This window comes from Patagioenas fasciata, chromosome 1 (assembly GCF_037038585.1).
Source record: "Patagioenas fasciata isolate bPatFas1 chromosome 1, bPatFas1.hap1, whole genome shotgun sequence".
Lineage (NCBI taxonomy): Eukaryota > Metazoa > Chordata > Aves > Columbiformes > Columbidae > Patagioenas > Patagioenas fasciata.
In genome coordinates, this window is record NC_092520.1 from 106053457 (window position 1) to 106077433 (window position 23977).

Sequence of the window (23977 nt, forward strand, 5' to 3'; positions counted from 1 at the left end):
CATATCCCTGCAGCATGTAAGAGGAGAGGAAAAAAAAAAAAAAATTAAACCGGAAGGAACATTCATCGCAGCGCACCCCCCGAACCAGTATCTTTTCAGTTCCTTCTATTGCAGTGATGCAACTAGACAATCATCACAAAGCTGGACCTAGAGAGAAAACTTTTGTTCTCTGTCCTGCAACAAGCATCACAATGTAGATGTTATTCACACACATGCAGCAGACCCTGACTCAATTCTGGCCAGTTCTACAAATTGCCAGAGCTGTCCAAGATTCAGAGTACAAAAGGATTAGTTCCATACAAAAGGCTGTACACAAACATTGATTTTCCTGCAGATGAGAGGAAAAAACTCCACGAGACCGTGAACTCTCGTTCCTCCAGAACATTACCAAACACACTCAGTTTAGCTGCCAGATTCCCACTTTCATGAAATATCCATTTGAGAACAGATGACAGTAGTAGTCCTTCATCAATGACAATCAAAGTCACCTGCATCAAAAGCCTAACATGGCTGTTCCATCCCCAATAGGTATGGTACTGTCAGAGTCATATCATATAAGCATCAGTAGTTACTGAGTATTTAAACTCAATCGTCAGAAAAGACAGGACAAAAAAGTGCTCCTTTTAGCCTTTTCTTTGCACCCAGAGGTCTAGTTCTCTGCATTAACTACATATCTAACACAGAGCTGAGATATCAGATACCACATTACTTTAAGACCCAAAAGTAGCAAAGTCCCACCTGTTGTATGTCTGAGAGGAGGGACTCCATGCAGAATCCATAAAAACAACATGAGAAGCCTTACACCTCCTATCCCTCTGACACTATTATTGATTTTACCTAGGGCAAAATAAAGGAAGACAGACAGAAAGGCAGGAATGATCAACTCTATCTGCTCTCTTCTCTGGAACTTCCAAAATACTTTTTAGCTCCAACAGGCAAACAAAACAAAAACTGAAGCAGAGTGATAGGACAGATCTTCAAAAGAACACATAAAAAGATCAAGGCATTAGAGCAGACTGAGCAAAGGCTAAAATTTAATAACTTGCTGCCAAAGCTAAGGAAACAGAACTAAAGAAGGATCAACTAATTCCACTGATTCTACATTACTTCAGGAGCATGGGATATATATTAAAAGGCAAACAAGCTATGCTTGCAGAGCCCAAATAAATGCAGTCACAAAAACAAACACCACCACAACACACACACAGAACAATAATAAAAAACAAACACCACAAACAAAAACAAACAAAAAAGTACAACCAAAAAAAAAAAAAAAAACCACAAAAAACCCCACACCACACACCAATACAAAACCAAAACAACCCCCAAAGCATTCCTATTCCTCAACAGAAATAAAAGACATTTTCAGCATATTCTCTAGGTATTTATCTCACCAATCACTAAAAATACCATTCCCACAAAAAGCATACAGGGTTTGTTTGTTTGGTAAAAGACAGGACTTTGAAAAACCCAATGAAGATGATGAAGCAAAGGGAAAAAGAACACACACAACATAACTGGAGATGCTGACTCTTGCTGACCCTCACTCTGTACCACAGGCTGCCTCCAAGAAAGCCATATATTGAAATTGGATTCCTTTTTCTGACCTACCACATTGTGCTACAGGAAAGCCTGTACAGCTGTTCCAACACGGGTAGCCAGCAGATGGCCAAATTTAAGGATCCAGACTAGACCAGCCTTAGGTTTTCAGTCTATTTTTACAGAGCTCAGACCTAAGCTTCAGCCCAAGTTCCTTTACTGCTCTCTGAGGCTACTTCTACCAACAGCTGCAATTACTTCATTAAAGTGGCCTTTTTTAAGGACATGCTTTCACTTGGCACATATGATTAGCACATTAAGAGACTGGAGAAACTGAAGTTTCAAAAAAATAAAACTTGGAGAATTAATGACAGGAAAATATTTTTAGGTCTTACTGAACTATAATAAACATATCACTTCCATGAAGTCTGAACAATTCAGTTTTGTTAAATAACTACTGCCAGAAAAACAGCTAAAGCCAAAGGAATTAGTCTGCAAGTAAGCTTCCCACCTAACTTGTTTCTGTTCTTTAGTCCAATTCCCATTACTAGTTGTACCTTTGCAGTCCAAGGGAAAGCACACCAATAGAGGCGCTCTAGTCTTCTCTATCCAAATTATTTATGCTCATAGATGAGAATTTAGGTAACGCTGTACAACCACTGATTTCCACTTCGTGCTATTTCATTACTAAGTGCAATCCAAACTAGGAAGCTCACACGCTAGTTAGCTTTCCAGTTAAACTTCCTAACACTCATGTGACACAGCATATGGATAAATCACCAGAGCTGAAGTAAGTACAGAAATAGTTGAGCTTAATAAACCATTTCTGATTTATGCAATTGAACTAACAACAGATTCAAGTGTTCTTTGACTGTCAAGCCAACTACAGCACTTCCTATTCCAAAGGAAAATTTCAGGATACCATTCATTAATTAGAATCTATTAGGCTATTGTCACAGAGGCACCTCAAAGTCAGTTTCAGGTGGACAACAAGTTCCAAAACAGTCTTTAATCTATCTGGAAAAGTGCAGCCCATAAAGCAACTAAAAACAGGGTTTATACAATTAGTTAGCACTCCAATAACATAAAATACAGGTTCAGATGTGAGCTGAGGAGATTATTGGGGTACAGCAAAACAAGAATAGTGAGGATCCACAGCATGTACGCACATGCAAGAAACAAAAGCACAGCCCTCTGACTCCAGGGTACCCACAAGAAATAATCACTCACCTGGGTTAGGTAAGGACTCACACTTGCCTGGTTAGGAGAAGACTCATTCAAGGATATATCCAGTAAATAACTACTCACCCAAATGAGGTGGTGAGGCGCTCTCAATCCCAGAAAGTCTTCTTAGATGGCATCCTAGTCTAAGGAGTGGGCTCCAGTCCACAGACCCGCTGCTCCAAGAAGACCACTCCAAGGGGGCCTTCGGCATGAGCCCTGTTTTACAGTCTGGTCTGGCTGTGGGCATTACAACACGGTCCAGAAGCTATGCAGCTACTCTGGGCACCTCCTCTGCTAACGACCCTGTCAATCAACTCAGGGTCCCGTTAAGGACCCTGTCAACTGACCGAGGGTCCCACTCCTGCCCCACCAGCTGGTTGAAGTGAAGTCACCCTGTCCCAGGGTTGCAGTGAAGGAACTTGGGCTGAAGCTCAGGTCTCATTGGTGAGATAAATACCTAGAGATTATGCTGAAAATGTCTTTATTTCTGTTGGGGAATAGGAATGCTTTGGGAGTTATGGTTGGTTTGGTTTTGTATTGGTGTGTACGCGGGGACAGGTACAGTGGAGCATAGAAGGTGCTAAAAGAGCCATCCATTGCCCCATTGAAGGCTCCACATCTCAGGGGGATGTGCAACTGCCACATCTATACTGTGTTGTCTAAATTACCAGTCCAAATCCTATTCACAATCACAGGTCTAGACTTCAACTTAAGAAGTTCAAAATTAAGTAAGAACAACTACAATTTGTATACAGAAAAATAGATACTTATTTCAAAAATCTCTGAAAGAGTCAACTTGCTTATGTCTTACATGTCTTAATCACTATGGCCATATAGGTGATTAACACTGATGCCAAAAGAAAGTTCACATTTTCATGTAAATACGAGTCAAGGACAAAACATCAGATAGCTGTCATTACCACAACTGGACAGCTCAACATGGATGAAATCATTACATTTATTATTACATTAGCTGTATACTAATGTAATAATCACATATTAATTACATATAATTTGCGAACTACAGTAAGCCTGTTTCAAGAAAATGGTCCTCCAAATGAAACTGCGCTGGAAAGCAGCTTAACTTACTACTGAACTGGAACAGATAAACAGAAGGAATTAACAGATGCACACAACACTGCAGATCTATCAAAGTCTTAGTCAAACTGCCATCATTAATTTTAACTCTTAAAGCCACAGCCTTCCTGTCACAGAAAATACTCAAGGGAATATGTACATGTCTCTCTCAAGAGCAATGGGTTATCAGATATTCGCTTGTGAGAGCTGTAAACCAGTGCCATGTATTACATAGAACAACCCAACTTAAAATAAGAGCATGAATTTTTAAAATAAGCTTCCCTGATCTAAAACTAATGTTCAACTGCCTACCACTCAGTTCTATTAATAATGAAATAATTTGAGTATTTTAAAGCATTTGCCAAGAAAGCACAGTAATAAAAAGGATCAATAAAGTTTAATGCAGAGGCGCTCAAGCAATTACCCACAGTCTGTATTATTTTTTAGACACATAGGCCCAAGGTCATCTTTCCCTAGGGAATCTGAGTAGGTTGAAAGTCAGATGAATCATTTTATAGCAGCTAAGCTTTGTCTTGCTCGTATCACAGGCACTCCCCATAGTACACAACAGGCAAAGAGCCAAAATGCTCTTGAGAGAAACCATGGCCCAGATCAGGTTCCTGATCCTAGAACTATCCAAGCAACCCAAAGACTCTCTCCCTAACCAAGCACAAGCAGCCTTTAAAAAAAAAAAAAATAGTCCCTCTTCAGCCTCCACCAGCTCCTTTTCTACAAACACTCCTAAGACTTAAGCAGGGAAAAGTCCAAGAGTAGGAAAGGGGTGTGCACACTGTGCAGCACATCAGTTCTGGCCCACATGGCAGAAGGGTTCTATGGCTTTCAAACAGGAGATCCTGGACAAAAGACATTTAGTGTTTTGTTCTGGTCAGACTCGAGATTTTAAAACAATGTAGATGAGGTTTAAAACAGCAAGCCAAAGAAACCTGTTTGTTGCTTTCTGATCAGATTCTGTTAAAACAAACTGACCAGAAAAGACTGAATTTTGCTCCTCTGACTTTATTATTACCTTTTCCTCCCATAAAGGGTGAAGTTCTATTTCATATTGAAGGTTATAACTAAATATTCTGATTTTTTAAACACTTTCCCTAGCTCTCACAGCTTTGACAACTTCCTCGCTGACCTTTATGGAAAACTTCTGTAATTCCCACTAACTGTTCCAGCCACGTACAAATCTCTGCTTTATCCTTTAGTCTCTGTCAATGTGCCAAAGGGAAACATACTCCAAATCTCCGGTATAAATAAAATTAATGTTTATGAGCAAAGAATCCCACAGGTAATAGCAATTACATAAAAATACTGTCAGTACCACATGGTCCAGTTTCCCCTTCAGACTCAGTGAGGTGAAATGTATTAGACTGTTAAACATCTTGTTACAGAATGCTTTTGACGATTAACAAATCACATTGCAAAAAGGATTAGAGGATTCCTCTATGCCACTGCTACTTGCCAAGGTTCAAATGTATTTGTTCAGTCTACAAAATCTTTAAGAAAACAATAAACAAGGACCAAATCAAAGAAGTAGCCATTAAAAAGTAAATTATTTTCTAGCAAAAAGTCATATTGTAACTTCTTAACTTTACCTCTTTTTCCATTTACACAGTCTTAAACCTGATTCTGAAAAATATCAACTAAAATTTGCACATGTACTATTTTAAGGAGTTAAGTCAGCTAAAGTATTTATAATACTATATTACTTATTTTACATTGACTACAAACTAATGTGCCAGTTTTTATATATATATACACACACACACATATGTATATATATATACACACACACATCTACGCACACAGATTAAGAGTAGCCTTTTCCCAGGCAAAGAAAATAATTTAAACAGCACAAAGAAACATGTATGTGAGAGAAAATGTCACATAGACAGGTTCAGAGGAAAAAAGGGTTAATATAATAGTCTCTTATAACACACAAAGCATCAGAAAAAGGAGAATTGTATCTATCATGAGTCACCATTTAGTGCTCTAATCTGCCCTTCCAACCTACTATTCCAAAAAGAAAAATAACATTTAACTGATTCCAGGAAAACACACAAAATCATAAACATTTTTAAAATAATAAGTAGCAGCCTGTGAAATACTTTAGCAGTTTGGGGAAAAATATGACTTTAAAAACCACTAATATATTAAGGATAACTGGCATTAAGAAAAGCTGTTTTAATATAGTAACTACGGAATTAGATAAAACAATTCTTAAATCTATTCCTAATCCTATTACGGATTATATTGTTTCAGGCTATTGGGAACCGGAGAAGTACAACTCTCCACAGAACAGTACTGTAAAGATCAAGAACTGCCAGTGAAATGTAGAGTGTATGTGAATTATTCCTCACAAACATGTGTGCTGAGCCTGGCTGGGATGGAGCCAGCTTTCCTGACAGCAACCTACAAGGTGCTATGTTTTGGATTTTTGACTAGAAGTATTGATGACACACCTGTGTTTTGGCTATTGCTGAGCAGTACTTGTACAGCATGAGGGCTTTCTCTCTCCTGCACTCAGCTTCTACCCCAGCAAATAGGTTTGGAGATGGGTGAGAGGCTGGCAGGTGACAGAGCCAGGACAGCTGAGCCAAACTGGACAAAACGATGTTCCACATTATATGATGTCACGCCCAGCAATACAAACCTAGGGGGCTCGGTCTCCCAAGACAGCCATGAGCACCATGACTGGCTGGGCATCGCTCTTCCTGTGGGAGGTGGCAAATGACTGCCTTTGCACCCACCACTGGTTTCTCTTCTTCTTCCCTTCCTTATTAAACTGTCTTTATGTTGACCCATGAGTCATCTTGCTTATGCCCTCCTTGTTCTCTCGCCCTCATGGCCAGCAGGGAGTGGAAGGATGGGAAAAAGTAACTGTCTGGGTGCTCAGCTGCTGGACAGGGTCAACCCACCAGAATGCTGGACATCTATTATGTAGCAATCTCAAAGTTATTCTTTTTTTTTTTTTTTTTTTTTGTGGTGTTTGTCTGTTTTAAATCACCAATTTCACACAGACTGTGTCAAAACTTGACAAAAAGCCAGTACAGTATCTACTGCTACTGTCTTAGCAAACATCAAATTAACCTGGAAATCTGAGTGCCTCAACACAATTTATTGTCTCTCTACCACCCTATTATCCCTTGGTGCTTACCTATGCATCACTTCATTCTTTGCTCTACCATTTTCTCAGCTACTTCAGTCAACCTGACTTACTCCAATGTCTTCCTCTTCCTTTTCTTTAACAGACAAATGGCATATTTTTCCCACTTCCACAGCCCTGGGGCCATTACCATCAGTTATTTCCATAAGCCCATAAGCAACAGCTGCGCTGCAACAGGCCGCTCACATTTGCAGAATAAATTGGTCAGCTACTCACAAAACACAATATTGGCTTAGTTCTGTCGGTACCCATTAAACTAAGAGGATCTAGACGTATTTCAGCTTATCTAAAATTTGTATTTGGGACCAGGGAGAGGTGGGATTTCCTATAAGTTTCTGGGAACAATTTATCTTTTTCTGAAGATCAAAACAAAGATGAATTCAACAGTCTTTATCATTATGTACTTATTTTAATCAAGTAAACGCTATGCTTCAGCATTCTCCCCAATTACTACAAATTATCTTAGGAGACAGAAAAGCAGAGACAAAGATGCTGACTTTTCACCTTAGCTGTTATTTGTACCTGAACCTGAAATATAGGTCCTTGCTTCCAGTTTTCCTATGATTCCTTTTTAACAAACAATATTTCTGGAATTCCTACCATTGCTCTACCACTCTCTTATTTTTGCCTGCATCAGAATTTCTCCAGAAACTGACAGATCATCTTATAATCCTTATATCTTAGGAGAGACCCTGCCTATCTATTTCTTTAGCCTGTAAATGTTACGCTACTTTAAAATCACTACCTGTCATTTCTTCCATTCCTGAGGGGAAGGAATGCTATCAATTCATGATCATTTTCATCAAAATTTAATTACGTCTCAGATTTTCAAGCACCTCCTCATCAGTTCAAATCTAGGCTAAAGCAGGCACTTCAATAATTTCTACCAGCTTCTGGAAGAAAAAGGTGTCCTAAACATTCTTATATCTTCAAGAACTACAAATCCTACCTTTCTGTCCTTCCAGAAAGCAGTTTTGCCAAGCCCTCAATTTCTGTCAAGCTGTATTCTCTATCACTTCTGTTACTTGCTAAAAACACAAACATAAAAACACCCATACCAACTAGTATTGTTTACTGCTTTGTGCAGATTAGGTGTTCTTGTTCTCTTTCTTTCACCAAAAGATATGTGACCATCTGTTTCAATGCCATATGGGCTTCAGCAAGAAAACTGAGGAGTATGCACACATGTATGTATACAGCATAACATCATCTCCTTTTTCTGAGTACCTGAAGGCAGAGGATTGCAGCAGTACCTTTGGACAGTCCAAAACCAAAAAGAATGCAGGCTACAAATTTTTCTGCTATTTAGGGAAGCAAAACACAATCACCTCCATCAGCTGGAGGATGTTTACTTGCAGACTATAAGTCTCTGGTTACAGACCAGAAGTAACCAGTCAAATCACTGACGACAGAATTTCCAATGTCTAGGCATTGTGAGAGCCAAAAAGAAAAAAAAAAATCTACTGCCTTAGGTCAATCATCCACAGCAATTTATGGAATTTGTACTATAACTACACTAAAATACTGAATTTAGAATCTCTGAAGTCTCAATTACTCATAGAAATGAAGTGTTCCTTTATCACATAATCAAAATAGTTAAAAATCTAAACAAAAGCTAAAATTTGTCTTGAGATGTTTGCAGAACTGCACTTGTAGCATAAAATTTGAAAACAAACCTTTTCTAAAAAAAGAAAAAGATGAGTATCAAACAAGCACATTTAATTCCTGAAACAACCTCCAAAAGTGACTGATACAGACAATTCTGTAAATTAAATGCACTATTATCTAATATAACATAAAGATAGGTGTGTGTGTGAGAGTACTATCCTATCACAGTTCAATAGTGACTACTAAACAAAGTTATCTAACCGCAATGACTCCTCCAGACCTTCACAACAATCAATATTAGGCCCTATAAAAACCTTCTGTATTATATATAGCATTGGAATATCATTGCCTGCCAGAGACTGGCAGAGTTGTAAATAGTAACAAGTTATAAATAACAGTTAAACCTAACAAAGCCTTCCAGCTACTTGCTGTGCTACAGCCCATTCAAACAAAACCCTTTTTAATATTAGCAAATGCAAACTTTATCCATGCTCAGATCTAGAGAATGAAGGACTGAATACAGAACAGTAACAAACCCCAAATAGTTCAAGACCAAAAGCAGACACACAATCCAGCTTGCACATCCAGCTTTCACTGTGACAAGAACCTAGCCTTGCAAGGTAAAAACAAAACAGCAGTAAAATTATTTTATTTCAGTGTTAAGCAAAACTCATATTTGGATTCTATTTAAAGTTCTAACAGATATATTTGAAGAATAATATTGAAAATCCTAGAAAAGCCAAAAAAAATAATTCCATGTTTTTTTTCTTAAGGCTTGAAATAACTCATTTAACAAATGTGTTTACCTTTACCAAATCAAGACAAATTACTCCACCACAATGTACAAATACCTCATAATGCAAAAATTCCAGGCACCAAAGGATCCCAGCAAGGAACCAGCAATGAAAGCTATAACAAAATTGCTAGTTGAAAGCTGAAACCAGTCAGGTGGAAATAAGAGACTGTAATGTTTGACTAGCGTTCATCTTTCTGATCCAACTCAGTGGATAGAATACCAATGGTTAACATCCAAGTTAAGAGGAAACTTACGTTTGATTTAAATGCATCTTCAAAAAAAGGTTTTAAGGTCAATGCACAGATAGCAGTAGAAAAAACACAGCTGCAGGCAATAAATGGGAGGTAATTATTTAGTAGTATCTTTTAGCTCTGAATTTTGTCAATGTCTTTGATACAGTCTCTCCACCAACACTGTAGTAAAAACAAAAAACAAAACACATAACTTCTAATATCTTTTTGTCTTAAAAAATAAAATCTTCTAAAAGTCATCTTCCATCAGAAGATTAATAATCACGTTTAGAAACGTAAGGCTGCTTTCAATCTCTGCTTACCTACCCCCTACTGTTCAATTTGTGTCTGCTAGCTACCTTTTCAATGCCAGGTTTTCAGTTCCAGCCCTGATATGTGCCTGCTGCCAACAAGACAACATGCAGTGTGAAAACTCTTGCAGAAACCTGATCTAATACTGCACATACAACTGACAGCAATGCCAATACCTCGTTTATTCTTTAGGTCAGTTCTGGAAGAGGTCAACAAATTTCCTCAAGATAGGTAAGCTTCATAGGCACAACATAAATCAAACAATTTCATACTAAAAATTACATTTAAAAATAAGGCAGATCCATTGCTGACGTTTTCCTTCAAATATGCCCCATGACAAAAGATTTCCAAACTGGATGCACTCACTGTAATTATCTGCTGCATGCTCAGCTGTTCACAGTACAGTAAAATTACTAAATTACAACCTTTGTGATATTTTTCAATGCCAGTAGCTGTAGCAGTTGCCACAGATATTTTGATTATAACCTACAAAATCCATATCTCCCAAGCCACATTCCACAACAAGAACTGACTATGATCCACTGTCTTCTATCTAAAGCATATGCACAACTTTTTTGTCCAAACTTATTAGTAACTACATGGTACGTGAATGTTAACATATGACAAACAAGGAAGGGTGCCATTTTGTTAAGTTTTACCTACATACACAAAGAGCTAACCAAAAGCAAAGTTTAACCCCATTGGTACAAAATTAATCCACATTTGGTTTGAGACTTAAAACAGAAAAGGCTAGAATATACCTAAGTACAACTAGCCAAGATAGCTTTAGAAATAAACAAGCTGCAAAAGCACATGGCACATCTTTTAGACAAAACCAACCTCAGACTCACAAAAGCCTTGGGCGCTTCATCAGCTGAAAAGTAGTAATGCAAGTATTAGATGAGTATAACATACTGGCATACATTCACAATATAGTACTAGCACAACTTCAAATGATTCTTTCTTGCATGACCACCCATGTCTTTATTTGTGCTTAGTTATTTTATATGTAGCCTTTTTAGTAGAACAATTCCTTTCATGAAACATTCATTAATATCTTTACTGTCAACTGAGGTACCCCAACATGACCCAAACCAAGTATTAATAGTTGCATGGAGCTCACTAGCTCAGGCATTAGCATGGCTGTAAGGGTTTTGCCCTTATCAACCCAGCTTGTAGGATAAGCAGAATGAGCTCAAATCTGCTTCGTGTTTTTTTTTAAATGCTAGGATACTCCCAGATGTAGAAACTCTACTCAAGCATACCTGTCTGACTGATGGGTTATTTACTTTCCCCAGGTATACATGACTGATGAGTTACCTATCTATGTGGCTGCCAATGCAGATTATTGGGTATTTTGGATTAACCTGTCATCCTCTAAGGCCCACCTTACACAGCTGAAGCAAATCTAAATTGAGATGCTGTATCAAAGCTGACACAAAAGATGGATCTCCAGTAGGGGCATTTTTTTCCCCAGACAGCCTAGGCCCAAAAGTGTACAAAGATTATTGTACCTCAATGTTAAACTACACCTCTACTTACAAGTTTATTTCAGAAAAGACATTTTAGCAATTATAGTAGACTGGGTCATTTAGGAATGCCCACACTTGGAAATCTACCAAAATAACTTCCACAGCTGAATCCAGTTGGTTGGTTTTGGTTTGTTTTCCAGACCAGAATAATTATGGAGTCCCGGATAAACCTAGAATGACATGCTAACATTAAACAAGGTCAAAACTTATTTATATTAAAACACACTTTGGGAAGGTCATTCTTTTGCAAAGGAATGAGATTGCACAAGAATCTTGGGACCTGCACTTTGTAAAAAGCAATTGAATGAATAGTATTCAAGAAGAATGTACAAACAGCACAGACAATCTGAGCACTCATACTTTGCGACACAGAGGCCCCAAGTCCATGACACAGTAACCTCTTACACAGTTGTGGCAGTTACAAAGACAGTTGCAAGCTCAACATAAAGTATAATAAATCACATACAGCAGAATATGGTATGTAGACAAACTACAAAAGGTAACAGCTATAAGCTAAAAGCTATAAAAGCCAACAGAGAATCACTCCTTCGAGGATTGCTTTCTGTTTTGTTTCACAGGTTTTTAGTACTAGTGAGTTGGCTTAAACAGCCAAATTGTCTTTTATAATGGTTTAATTAACTGAATTACGTTACCTGAGAAAGTTTCAAAGTAAACATCAATAATTTATATAATTGGAAAGGAATAGAGACTCTACAGCCCCACTACGCACACAACTGTATTCCATACAACACACACTGTTATTCAGTAATTTAAAAAAGTGTAAGCTGTATGTCAGCATACATTGCCATCACTGTGTCCAAAGAGACTCTTCAGTCCACAAGAAATATAAAGTTTCCCTCCCCGTTCTCATCAGGATTTTGCAAAATTTAGAAGTCAGTTTAGTCTAAACCAATAAAATAAAATAAAATAAAATAAAAAGAGACCATATTCTAGTTTCACTATTGTCAGAAATAAAAAAAACAACACACCTTTCTCCAATAAATTTGAATTACAGTTAATGCAAATTCCTCCTTTATATACATATATGTACAACATCAGACAACAAAATCACAGACTGCCATTTCCTTGGCCTTATTCTTCCTTAACATTTGTAAAAAATTTAGTCCTGTTTTTGTAACACAAGCACTACATTTATGTAGCTCAACAGAAGTGTCACTTCTTTTTAAGTGAGACATTAGATAGCCTCTGCAAGCCAATTACAAAGTGGCATCTTCTCATCAAACATTCAGGCTAGGTAAACACAACTGAACTGTACCTTTAGTATCCCGCTTCTTATGCTTAGCACATTCTGTCTCTTCAATACTTGTGTCCTGTGCCACCAGTAAATTATTTTTTCAGTAATTCAGGTATAAGTAACATAGCTCCCTGATAAAATGTTTATTGTCCAGGCCTCCCACGCCTCCAGTGGTAAAATTCTTGCACCAACATCTTATGTTTTGTTGCCAGTTTCTCCTTTAGGCCTCTGAAGTCTTCAACAGAACTTAAAACTACCCAAAGCCATCAACACCTAGGATCACACAAATAACTACATTGTTTTTAATCTACTTGATTAAATTGCAGTAATCTTCCTACTGAGGGTTTCCTAAGAAAATGGAGGCACTGAAGTGAAAGTAGTAAGTGGAGATGTTAAGTGGCCCACAAGACTTATTAAGATCAAGCTGACAGTTTTAACAAGACTGATGCGACATAAGACTACTAATCTTAGATACTGTTGGTGATCTTCAAAGCCTAAACCGTAGGCATTTTTTTCTTCAGAGGTTTTAAGTGTCAAAGACTACATAGTTTCCTGTCAGACTTAAGATATGAACACACTTCAATACGTAGCCTGCATGCACGCAAGATTCCATAGACACATACAGTGACAACAGATTGGAGAACATCCAAAGCACAGGGCTGGCCAGGTTGTAACATACCGTTCTTCCATTACCACTAACGTAAACCATGCTTAAAACCATAAGAGTACTCCTTCCTAGAGAATCATTAGATGCTTTTCAAACCATAAAATAATACATATACTAAAAGGTTAATAAAAAGCATTACTAAAAGTCTGACCCACAGGAGATGTCCAAAAGTAATCAGTAATGCATGGACAACGCAGAAGAGTAGAAATCCTTACCAAAAAGCAAAGATCTGCCTGAACAACAACTAAAGGCTGAAATCTTCACACCCCTCTAGTCACAAATGAAAAGCCTCATGAACACTCAACTTTCAAACAATGGTGAAATGATTTGTTTATTGCCAGAGCTAAAATAAAGACAGTTTAAGTTTTAGGCCATTGCTCTTGCCAGTACAGAAAGACATAGCATAAGGAGCACAACTACTAGAGTAGGGGAACCACAGCAGCAAAGGAAAGGCTGGGGAAGTGAGAACAGACTCATGTGAGCAGTGACCAGGGAAGAAAAACATGGGTTCTAGTAAGGTTCTCATTTTAAGGTCACATGGGATAAGGTGTGACATTTTTTCAAAATGGTAGAAAACCCTGTCTCACTGAGATACAGTAACAAGCTCTTTGTATTTATAGCATTCTTTCACTAATACCACTGCCATAAATCTGCAACTGTTTCCACTTTTAATCAGTTTCTGGCTTAACACGACTGTCTCATTTTTTTTCTTCTACCATTAGTGCAATACTAGAATGAAGGAATACTCTATTAAGCTTGACTGTGTTATACACAGCCTTTATATTTACCAGCAACATTGACAGGGTAATAAAATCTAAACTGTTGTGTCAGAGAACAGGAGCTCTGATACTGATATGAGAAGTTTATTGTTATCTAGACCAAAATGTCAGTTTTCTAGTAGGAACAGAAGTAATTCCTGGGTTTCGGTCCAGTGCTCCTGAAAAGAAAAATGCTATTTATTCATCAACAACACTTTCTAAAGTGCATGAATTTTCCATAACAGGTCTCCTACACAAGTACTACCAGAGTTCACACCTGAGGTTTAACTAAGCCAACCTCTGCATGGTACATAAAAAACTTCACATTCAAGACTAGTAACTTACTCCCTCCTTCAGTCGCTAAGCTCACAAGTTTCACGGTCAGAAACCCTTATTTGGACCCACTTCACCACAGAGCTCTCAGTCTAGGAACAACGCGAGGAGAGCTCGGCACCTCGCCTCCGGAGGCCCGGCAGAGCAGCGGTGCTGGCTACCGCCGGCTGCCGCCGACCACGCACCAGTCGCCGCAGGGCCCCGCCTGGCACGCAGCCGGCACACGACGGCCTTCACCAGCCTGCGGGGCCTCCCGGCGCAGGGGAGTCGCGGCCAGGCCGCTCTCCCCCGCCCCGCAGCAGCGCGCACGGTCCGGCCGCCGGCCCGGCGTCCCCCGGGCTCCCCAGGCCGCACGCAGGGGCAGGCCCCACCGCGCAGATGCTCGGCTCGGAGCCGAGGCCTAGGCAGCCAGCCTCCGCCACCGCTCCTCCCGCCGCTCCTGCGCGGCGGGAGAGCCGGGGTGACCGCCACCCCCACCGTGCTCCCGCGGCCCCGTCACTCACCGAAGTCGAGGAACTGCTTGATGGAGAGGGGCGAAGGAGAGAAGCGGGAGTAGTACTCGATCTGCTTGGGGATGGGGCTCTTCAGCAGCGCCCCGCACAGCCGCATGGCGCGGCCCGCCCGGCTCCTTCTCCGCTGCTCTCCCCTCCCCGGCAGCGGCACTAAGGCGCTGGGGGCGCAGCGAGGTAGGCACCCGCGCTCATGCCAGGGGAGGGAGGGAGCAACCAGCCCAGCCCGGCCCGGCGGCACCCGTCTCCCTCTGCAGCCCGCCCGGCGGGAGGGGCCAGCGGAGGGATCCGCCCCTCCACTGCCCGTTCCTCACGGCTGCGGCTGGAACGCTGCCGCGACGTCGTGTGCGTCCGCCAGCGTTTCCGAGCGGCCGGGGCTCATTGAGGCGCAGGCGTGTAGCCGCGAGGGGCAGCCGGTCGGGGGGCGTCGAGGTCTCGGCTGGTAGCGGGGTGGGCTGGGGAATTGTCCCCAAACGGTGTCCCGGCGTCCCCTCGGCACAGCCCGTTTCTGCCGTGTGACGTCGATAGCGTGTTCAGAATCGAGCTGCTGCAGTCGAGTCAGGGCGCGAGGCCGGCAGAAGGGCTTTAATTTTACGCAACAAAGTGAGTTTTAAGTGATGGAGAGAACAAGGTTTCAAGGTGGAAGACTCCACCATATCATGACATGGGGCCTGCTCTGGAAGGGGCCCTACTGAATCTCTTAAAACCTAGTACTCCCTGTGAAGACATTTCATGCTCAGGGCCTGGCAAGTGTCAGTTCTTAATAATGATTTCCTGATAAGTTTTTGTTGGTTTTTTTTTTTTAATCTGAGAAAGCATCAAAATGCACTTAAAATTAATTTTGATGGGTAAAATCAAAAGTGAAGCCCAGTATTTGAGAGCTCAAATGTAGCGCGCAGTGAAACCGCTGTTTATTTTTTCCTGCTTTGCTACGATGCAGTTTAGGTACATTTATAACAAATGCATCTGATGACAAGTAACCCATCACAAATTCCTTTATTTTTTCTTCAATGAGTTCAATATAAACTTCAGCACATACAAGATAATATCACCCCAATTTTATAACTGACTCACAAAAGAAACAGGTACTCTTCCGTTACTGAGAGTCTCTCTCCATCCTTCCTATTGTGATTGTCCTTACAGACTTTGAGATTGAGGAATCCTGACCTAATGTACAAAATAACTTCTAATAGCTGGAAAACATTTTAAAATCACTTCTATTGCAGGTTGTAGAAATGACCATCTTGAAGAGGCGTGCCATGTAATCAAGGCTGACAAAACATCTGTAATTCTGAAGCTTTTTTAGAAGTCGAGGAAAAGTGTTTTAGAACCTTTGTTATATACTCTTCAGGATTTGATCCTGATTTATCTGTAGCATAACTCTGAAATGAGTTGCAGAATTCTCTGGCAGAAAATAATATCATTTGTGTTAAAGATAGAACAATATTTCCCCAAATTAAGATGAAATTAGCAACTTCAAAGGATGACACACTGTAAAAATTGAATCCACTTGATTTCATATACCTTTCATTTTCTAAGTAATCTGAGCAAACCTAGTTCTTAAACAATCTACCTAAATAAAGAGAAGTTAGTGGCATAAGCCATGCTAAATAGAGAAAGTCACTGGGATCAATAGACTTAAGTATAAGCTGAGTTTTGCTGAGAGCAGGTTTTTGGACCATTTGGATTCTTGTACCTCATCCCTGCCTCCTTTACATATTTCAGCACACATCTGGTGCAGAAATGCTTCCTGCAGCTCGTTCTGCAAGTGCCTCCCTCAATATTTGTTTGTGTGATGAAGAGCCTCTACTGGTGTGCTGGGAAGAAAGGATTTGCCTCTTAGGAAAAGTTAATTATAACATGGATAACACAACTAACACTGCTGAGCTTCTTGGGTGCTTAGCATCTCCCTGTTATCAAGGGTATCAATCATTTTCATATTTCCCAGTTAAATTCAAAACCAGAATAACCAGAAGTAGGCTGGGGGTCAAAGATGCCCCAGTTTTACGTGGTCCTTTAGTAGCCAGAACATCTTAGTCCCCATTCAGTTTAAAAGTGTTGGGTGAGCAGGCAACTGGAAACCTCAGCAGCTCTTAAGTGAAGTAGGTTCTTGTTATGGACACTTGGCAGAACCACGCATTGAGAACGAGATGATCAGGGTGTCCTGGCCCAAGGGCACCACCCAGCCCCACTGCCCCTGCCAGTGCCCCTCTGGGGACCTCTCTGGCAGCCCCAGCCTTCCACAGCACCCTTACACATCAGATTAGATCTTTTTGGGTCATCACTGTGACAAAGGAGATGGGTAATTTGATGTGAGTAGCCAGTCTTGCCTTAGTTATTTTTCTGAGTTTTCTGTATTGGAGTTGGTGTAAAATCAATGCTTCTGACCCACAAACCACAGACACTTTGAAAGGGAAAAGCAGCAGTGTCAAGTTTTGCTGCAGAGTGATTCCCTAAAAGAAGGGATCTGTTATAGAGCATATTTACATAACCAAAAGCTTTTTGGTGTTTCCTACTCTCAGAAAATTTAAGGGCTGACTGCTTCGCACTGAATTCAGTGCTGGTATTTTAAGAACTGGCTTCCCCTAGTTTTGTGTTTTGGCTATGATGGACAGGGGGGATTGTATACCCTAATGGCAGAGTGTACATGGAAGAGCCTTTGCTGCTCTACGTATGGGACTAGCCTTTATACGTTAATTCAGTGGAGCCACAGGGATAAATAAGGAACACTTCTATGACTAGTAGTCAGAAAATTAAGTTACTGGAAAAGAAAGGTCATCATAAGTTTGAGTTTTGTTAGCACTTGGTTATGATTAAAGATACACTCCTATAGAAATTTGTAGCAAAACTTCATCTGGACAATTTAGAAGACACATTTCTGTTACATTTCAGATCTTGTTCTTTCCTGACCTTTGTGTTACCTGCACTTCTGTTTTCAGGAATCAAAGCTTTTGCATTTAATATTTCATTCAATTAAGATTTATTCACGATGAAAATTTCAGATTGTTAAAAACACCAGAGCCATAATCTTCTTAACAAAGCTTGTTTTTCTTCACTGCAGAACACTTGGTAGGTCTATAAAATAGCTGCAGGGGATTCAGCATAATGAACTTCTTTGTATGGATGTCAGAGGAGGGGAAAAGGAATGTTAAACTGTAAACCAAGAAAACATGGTTATTAGTGTTTTCTAGACACATTGACTTTGTGGAATCCATAGTAATTTTTTTAACCAAAAACCCCCTGTATTGAAGTTATTGTAACCTCTATATCTTAAAGTTCAGAAGCACTCATTGAGAATGGGTGTAATACGATTGAAATACTAACAATAACAGGAACCAATAACAGTTATTTGGGATAAATTCACACAAAGAATTATAGTCCCAAAGTACGTTTTACAAGATGACAGAAAAAAAAACAGCACAGAACAGGAGAAACTAGCATAGGGTAGTGTGAAGTTTCATACAAATTTCTTTTGTTCATAGTATTAATTTTTCTCAATAACACCACTGTATTTTCCCACCTGCTGTTATTTGCTTTCAAGGGTAGATTCAAGTAGTGGATCATGTAAATCCCCATTGGGAACACATGGAGTTACAAAGGGTAAGGTTTCTTAATGAAGCTTTTGTAAACTTAAAAAAAGACCTGTTTTTATTTTTAATAATTCATATTTTCCTAGTATTTATGCACTCAGATGGGTAAGCAGAAGACTGATAACACTCAAAGGCATGAGTTTAAATTAAATATGGTCATTACATTTGAGAATGTACATATAGTATTAGATTCTGTTATCATTGTAGTCGGCATTTCCAGCCATTCTTGTCTATTACACAAGAAAACAAAGCTTCTTTACGAAGTTTTTTTTTGCCAGCAAAAGCTGGTAGTTATTGCATACCCTCTTCCTAGTTAGTTGACCAGCAAAGTTCAGCAGTCTTTCTAAAGTCTTTCTTTTCATCAGGGACTCTCAAAATACACCTTCAGCAAATTTAAGAGTTAGGAAACTAAAGAAATTCTTTACTGTCTTTGTTAATTAAAATCCTGTGGCTTGTCAAACTGTTTATAATCAGCTTGCTCAGATGTGTTAGAATTCTCTAGAATATATACTCCACGACTCTTACAATTACACAGCTATCCTCAGTAATTTGCTTTAGAGTAAGTAGAACTGGTGCCAACATGGTGGTGATGTCGGCTCTCTCTCAGGTTACACCATCTGTGTGTCCAGTATTAATGGACAGAGCTACATTACTCTTTAGTAGCCCATAAAATGTCATCTCTAAGGAAAAACAAATATGTGATTCTATTTTGAAATTAAGGCACACAGGAGAGAAAATCCTTGCCGCTGAGATAACAAAGTAAATGCAAAGGAAAAGAGTTTACTCGCTTTTCTTGGCAGTGAGGAAAACTTATTTTATGAGTTTACCTGCTCTTACTTAACGCTACACCATTAGCCAGACTTTTTCCTTTTGTTTCATGAGTGTTCCTCTCTCTTTCTTTCCCCAACAGAGTTTCACATCTGGACCTTTCTCAAATGCATTTTGGGGGAAGAAAGACAAGTATTTGTGGACTCCAGGCAGCAGCCAGTTTTTGTGGTTGTCCAAGTGCCCCGCCAGAACCCAAAAGACATGAGCAGGGTTCTGAACCCAGCACTCCTGTGGCAGGAGGCTGTTCTCCCAGCAGGCAGGTAAAAATGTCAGTGAGGTGGAATCTCTCATTTTAACCTAACAGACAGGACTAAGCTCAGTAACCTTTGTCAGAAAGAAACAAGGGAACTGTCTAGGAGGAGTATTTTGCCATGGTATTTTGTCCTACCTGTGCCATAAGAGGGACCATTGGAACAAGTGAGTTAGAGATAAGACTGGGTGGCACAGAACCATACCAGAACAATCTCTTCCCTCTAACACTTTGTCTTGGTGCTTCTTTTACCGTACAAATGAACAAAAATCCCTCCAGCCAGGTCCTAACTCACATCTAAAATGTGCAAACCTGAATCTAACCAGCAGTCAGTACAATTATTCTGAGGATTTACATTTAATCTTCTCTTCCAGAAACAGCTTGCAAGAACACCAGCTGAGGAAGAGTCACTAAATATACGTAAGAAATACGTCATTGGGTTTTGTACTAGATCCTTTAAAATGGGGTTGTCAGCCTACTTTGAGGAGGAGGACAGCACTAGTCCGGCATTAGTAGGACAGGAGTGCCCCTGAAATAAATTCCATCTCATGATTTTTTTTCTTCCTTTGCTAGGGAGTGTACTAGGGGAAAATTCAAAACTTTATTTGTTTGAGTTGCTGTGACCACACCCTGGGGAATGGGGAAAATTATCTCAGCACCTTTTTGTTTGCAGAAACTGAAGCCTGCATAGGCCTTGTGAGGAAAAAGCTGAAATGGTGTTAGATCTTGCTACATGGAATTTTCTATACGGCAGGAGAAGTTCTTGTATACTCAGATAAATGGAATAAAACCTGCCATTTAGAGGAGTAGATTTGAGTCATCTTGGCTCTGAAAATTCTCAGCTGGAGAGAAATGCACTTTTTGTTCATTTTGCGTAGAACATTCATTTTCTATGCACTCAAACCTTCAAGAAGAAACTGACAGTTTTTTCTGAAAATCACCATAATCTCACAGGAAGTTGTTCCCACCTATGCTGATACTTGACACCCTATCCAGAAGGCTGGAGGACTGGAGAAGCACATTTCTCAAGGCTTTCACGCCCCAACATCGACAGCTCTGCTATATGGACTGTCCAGAAACTGGGACATTTTGGTTTCACTGCAACCCATGATGTGAGAACTAAAAATTCCAGGAAATATTATAGTTTTTACAGAAACATCAAAACATTCTTCTTTGAGAATCCACTCATTTAATGAGATTTTTCAAATAAAATAATATAAAAGTTCAGCTCCACAAACGACTGGAAATAAGAGCTATCATGCATGTCATTGTGGAGTTTTCTGAACGTTAGTAATCTTTCAGAGAGTAACTCCTGCTCCTGAGCTGCACTTTCCAAAGGTATCTGTGTGCCAAGAGACAAACAAATTAGTAAAAAGTTCTGAGTCACAATATACCCTTTGTAATGAATTATCAGCCATTTTCCTCTCTCTCTCTTTCAAAAAAAAAAAAAAAAAAGACATTTTAGGGAAGCACAAGTGCATTTTCTGATTGCCTGCTCTCCCAGATCTTGGCAATAGAAAATGGGTTGAGAGAAGAGCCTCTGTTCCAATGGCAGCTCTGCCCTCTGAGGATGCAGTGATATATCACTTTGTTCCTCCACGTCGATCAAGTCTCCTTTTCACCCCATTATGATATTTCCTTGTATCTCATACACCAAATGCTAGAAGCTTTATAATTCAGTATCATATCAAGTGCTTTTCTGAAATCAATAAGCATTGCATGCACTAGAATGCCTTTATATAGCATACATGCAATTACAGTGGATCAGGTATTAGGTTTGTCTGACCTGGCATGTTTTATTAACCCATAGTTCTCACTGTTCATTGGGCTTTTTCACACATGATTTGGTGGTTTTTTTAGTTTTAATTTCAGCCCATGCAAAGTTTAAACTAATGATTGTGGTTTCTCCAATTTCTCTGCTAAAAACACTTTTCTGCATCTATTTTTCCAAATTTCATATAATTATTTGGTTTATTCATTACTGATTTGAAGGTAAAGAAACTGAAGTGGTTTACACAGCACAATTTAAATGTCATTTTTAAGCTTTTTGTGACATCATGAACTTCAAATATACGTTTACACCTTTTGCTGATACTGCTGTTTTCCAGATTTTGGAGCTCCTCTTCACTGTGGAGTAAATAACAAGATGTATCTTGCCTGATTTTCTGTAATATTTTGCAGACTGTAGCCTGTAGACTGGTCTAGATGAGAAAATAGGCAAACACAGTGGTTATGTTTATGTACTGTGACTTACAGATAACTTCCAGCAGATGAAGTTCTACAAAGAGAAAGAACCATTAAAGGAAGATTGCGTCTCCTCACTAATACAAGAAACCTTTATTGATGTTATCACAGCACTAGGTTTTGGTTAGAAATAAACTTTTTTGGTAGGATTTGTACAACCCTTTTTTGCATCATGATCCTAGTTTCAAGTTCCTTTGCCAGTGGGGAGTGCCATCAGGATGCAAGTGAGGTTGCTTCAATGCATGCCTATAGTGAGGCTCAAGACCAATGCCAAATAAGAATCCCACAACCTTTTACTTTGTTTTTATATACCTAGTCTCAGGGAGAAGTAAATGCATCATGTTCATTTGGCATATCCATGCATCTGATCCTGGTAAATGTGGTAGGCCTCAATTCAGGCTTGAAGAGCTGCTGCCAACAGCTGGTGGTTTTTCCAGGAGTACCTTTTGACAAAATATCCTGGGTGTCTGTACAGAACCTCCTCAAAGAAGATGACTGGAAAATAGTCCAATCTAGCAAGAGAAACAAACGAATATTTTTTTCCAATTGTTCTACCTGTTAAACATACTATGCAGCTTGTTTTGCAAATCGTTCTGATGACCAGTGGGAAAGTAAAGCCCTAGAGCTTCATGGGTGGGGAGAAAACTTCTGCTTCAGTGTTTGCTTGTAGATGTGTGCTTTGAGATAACATGAGTAATAAAATGCCATTCTTCAGGTGAAAAATGGATTCTGTGCAGAGACCTAACTGCCTGGAAGTCTTACTTTCTCCATGTTGCACCATCCTTCAGGTCTACGTGTTTGCTGTAGGATGAATTAGCTTTGAAAGATTAGATATGGATGTGGACATGGATAAGAATGGTACTATTGATGGTCCAAAGTCATCTTTACTCTTCCTTAAGCAACTGATTATTAAACACAAGGGTGTCACACTCAAATGATTAACAACATTTCCACATCTGTGTAGTTTCAATGCTTTCCTTCTTGGCTGAAGCTGGGAGTGATGTGAGACAGGCAAACTGAAAAGCAGAATGAAGAGCACGGACCATTTTGATTATTAAGGTTGCTGAATGTTTGCCTATATAAACCATTTTCAGTTGTGTTCAGCAGAGGTTCACCAACCCTTAACCACTTGACCAGTATTGACTTCTGGTAGTTTGATGCAACACTTGTATAATAAATAAGATACAAATACACAATGACTTTTCTAAGTCAAGGCAAAGGAAAAAATGGTGCCTGAGGTGCACTCATGACTGAAGTTACAGCATAAGCAGACCTAGATATCTACAACTTATAGTTCAAAGGGGCTGTGTCTTCTTTGTGCTACAGCTATTAGCCTTGGAGGAGCACAACTATTGAATTTCATGTTTCCAGTTATGATATGGTGTCAAATATGAGCTGAACTTCTCTACAGAAAGGGTCCAGGCAGCCTGGGAATGAGCAACCACCTGAGATAAAGCAGCAGTGGAGGGAGTTACTCTCAGAGTTTGTCCTTTACTTGGTACTTACATGTCACTCTGAGGTGGGCATAAGGGGACTAGTGTCACTCCTCACTGTCCTTTTTTAATTTATCTAAGTCTAAGCTGGAGTACAGTTCTCTTAACATGAAAAATAATTTCTCTGAGCCAGGCACAGTGAAGGGAAGGATCGCAATAATAGATGTAAGACTGCATTTTTCAGGTGTTTTGCTTTTTTCTCCTGACTTGCTGGTTATAATGGTGTGGTATTTAGCAGCTTCTTTGTCACACTTAGACCTATTGTATTTTTTTTTTGCCTGTTAAGATCAGACTTCGATTGTTTTATTGTAGTTTGTATTTTTACATGAAAAATGTTTTCATTGCTATTCAGTAACAGAAGAAAAATTAATGCCAGAAGAATATTAAATATTGTTCTTTACAAATAAATGCCTTACTATACAAATGAAACTGATCTCCTTTCCTACTCACAGACATGTTATTAGTGACAAAAACTGATTATATGGCTGCTATGTGTGTGAAATGTTTTAGTTGTGCTGCAGTGATGGTCAGCAGGGTATTAGATCCTGACTGTAGAAATA

The 23977-nt window shown here is 39.5% G+C and overlaps 1 protein-coding gene and 1 long non-coding RNA gene across 2 annotated transcripts in view; one reads left to right on the top strand and one right to left on the bottom strand.

Annotated features, from left to right (window-relative positions):
* The window catches only part of PDK3 (pyruvate dehydrogenase kinase 3), a 57678-nt gene extending 42393 nt beyond the window's left edge, over window positions 1-15285 (bottom strand). Inside the window, exon 1 of the mRNA XM_065859350.2 lies at window positions 15007-15285. Within this exon, the coding sequence (XP_065715422.1) occupies window positions 15007-15112 (106 nt within the window). The 5' untranslated portion in view covers window positions 15113-15285. The remainder of the gene's footprint in view (window positions 1-15006) is intronic.
* A 154-nt stretch (window positions 15286-15439) lies between these two features.
* LOC139827020 (uncharacterized) lies at window positions 15440-23715 on the top strand. The gene is made up of 3 exons (XR_011737198.1): window positions 15440-15615; window positions 19513-19690; window positions 20055-23715. It is a non-coding gene; the product is annotated as an uncharacterized lncRNA (long non-coding RNA).
* Window positions 23716-23977: the final 262 nt, after the last annotated feature.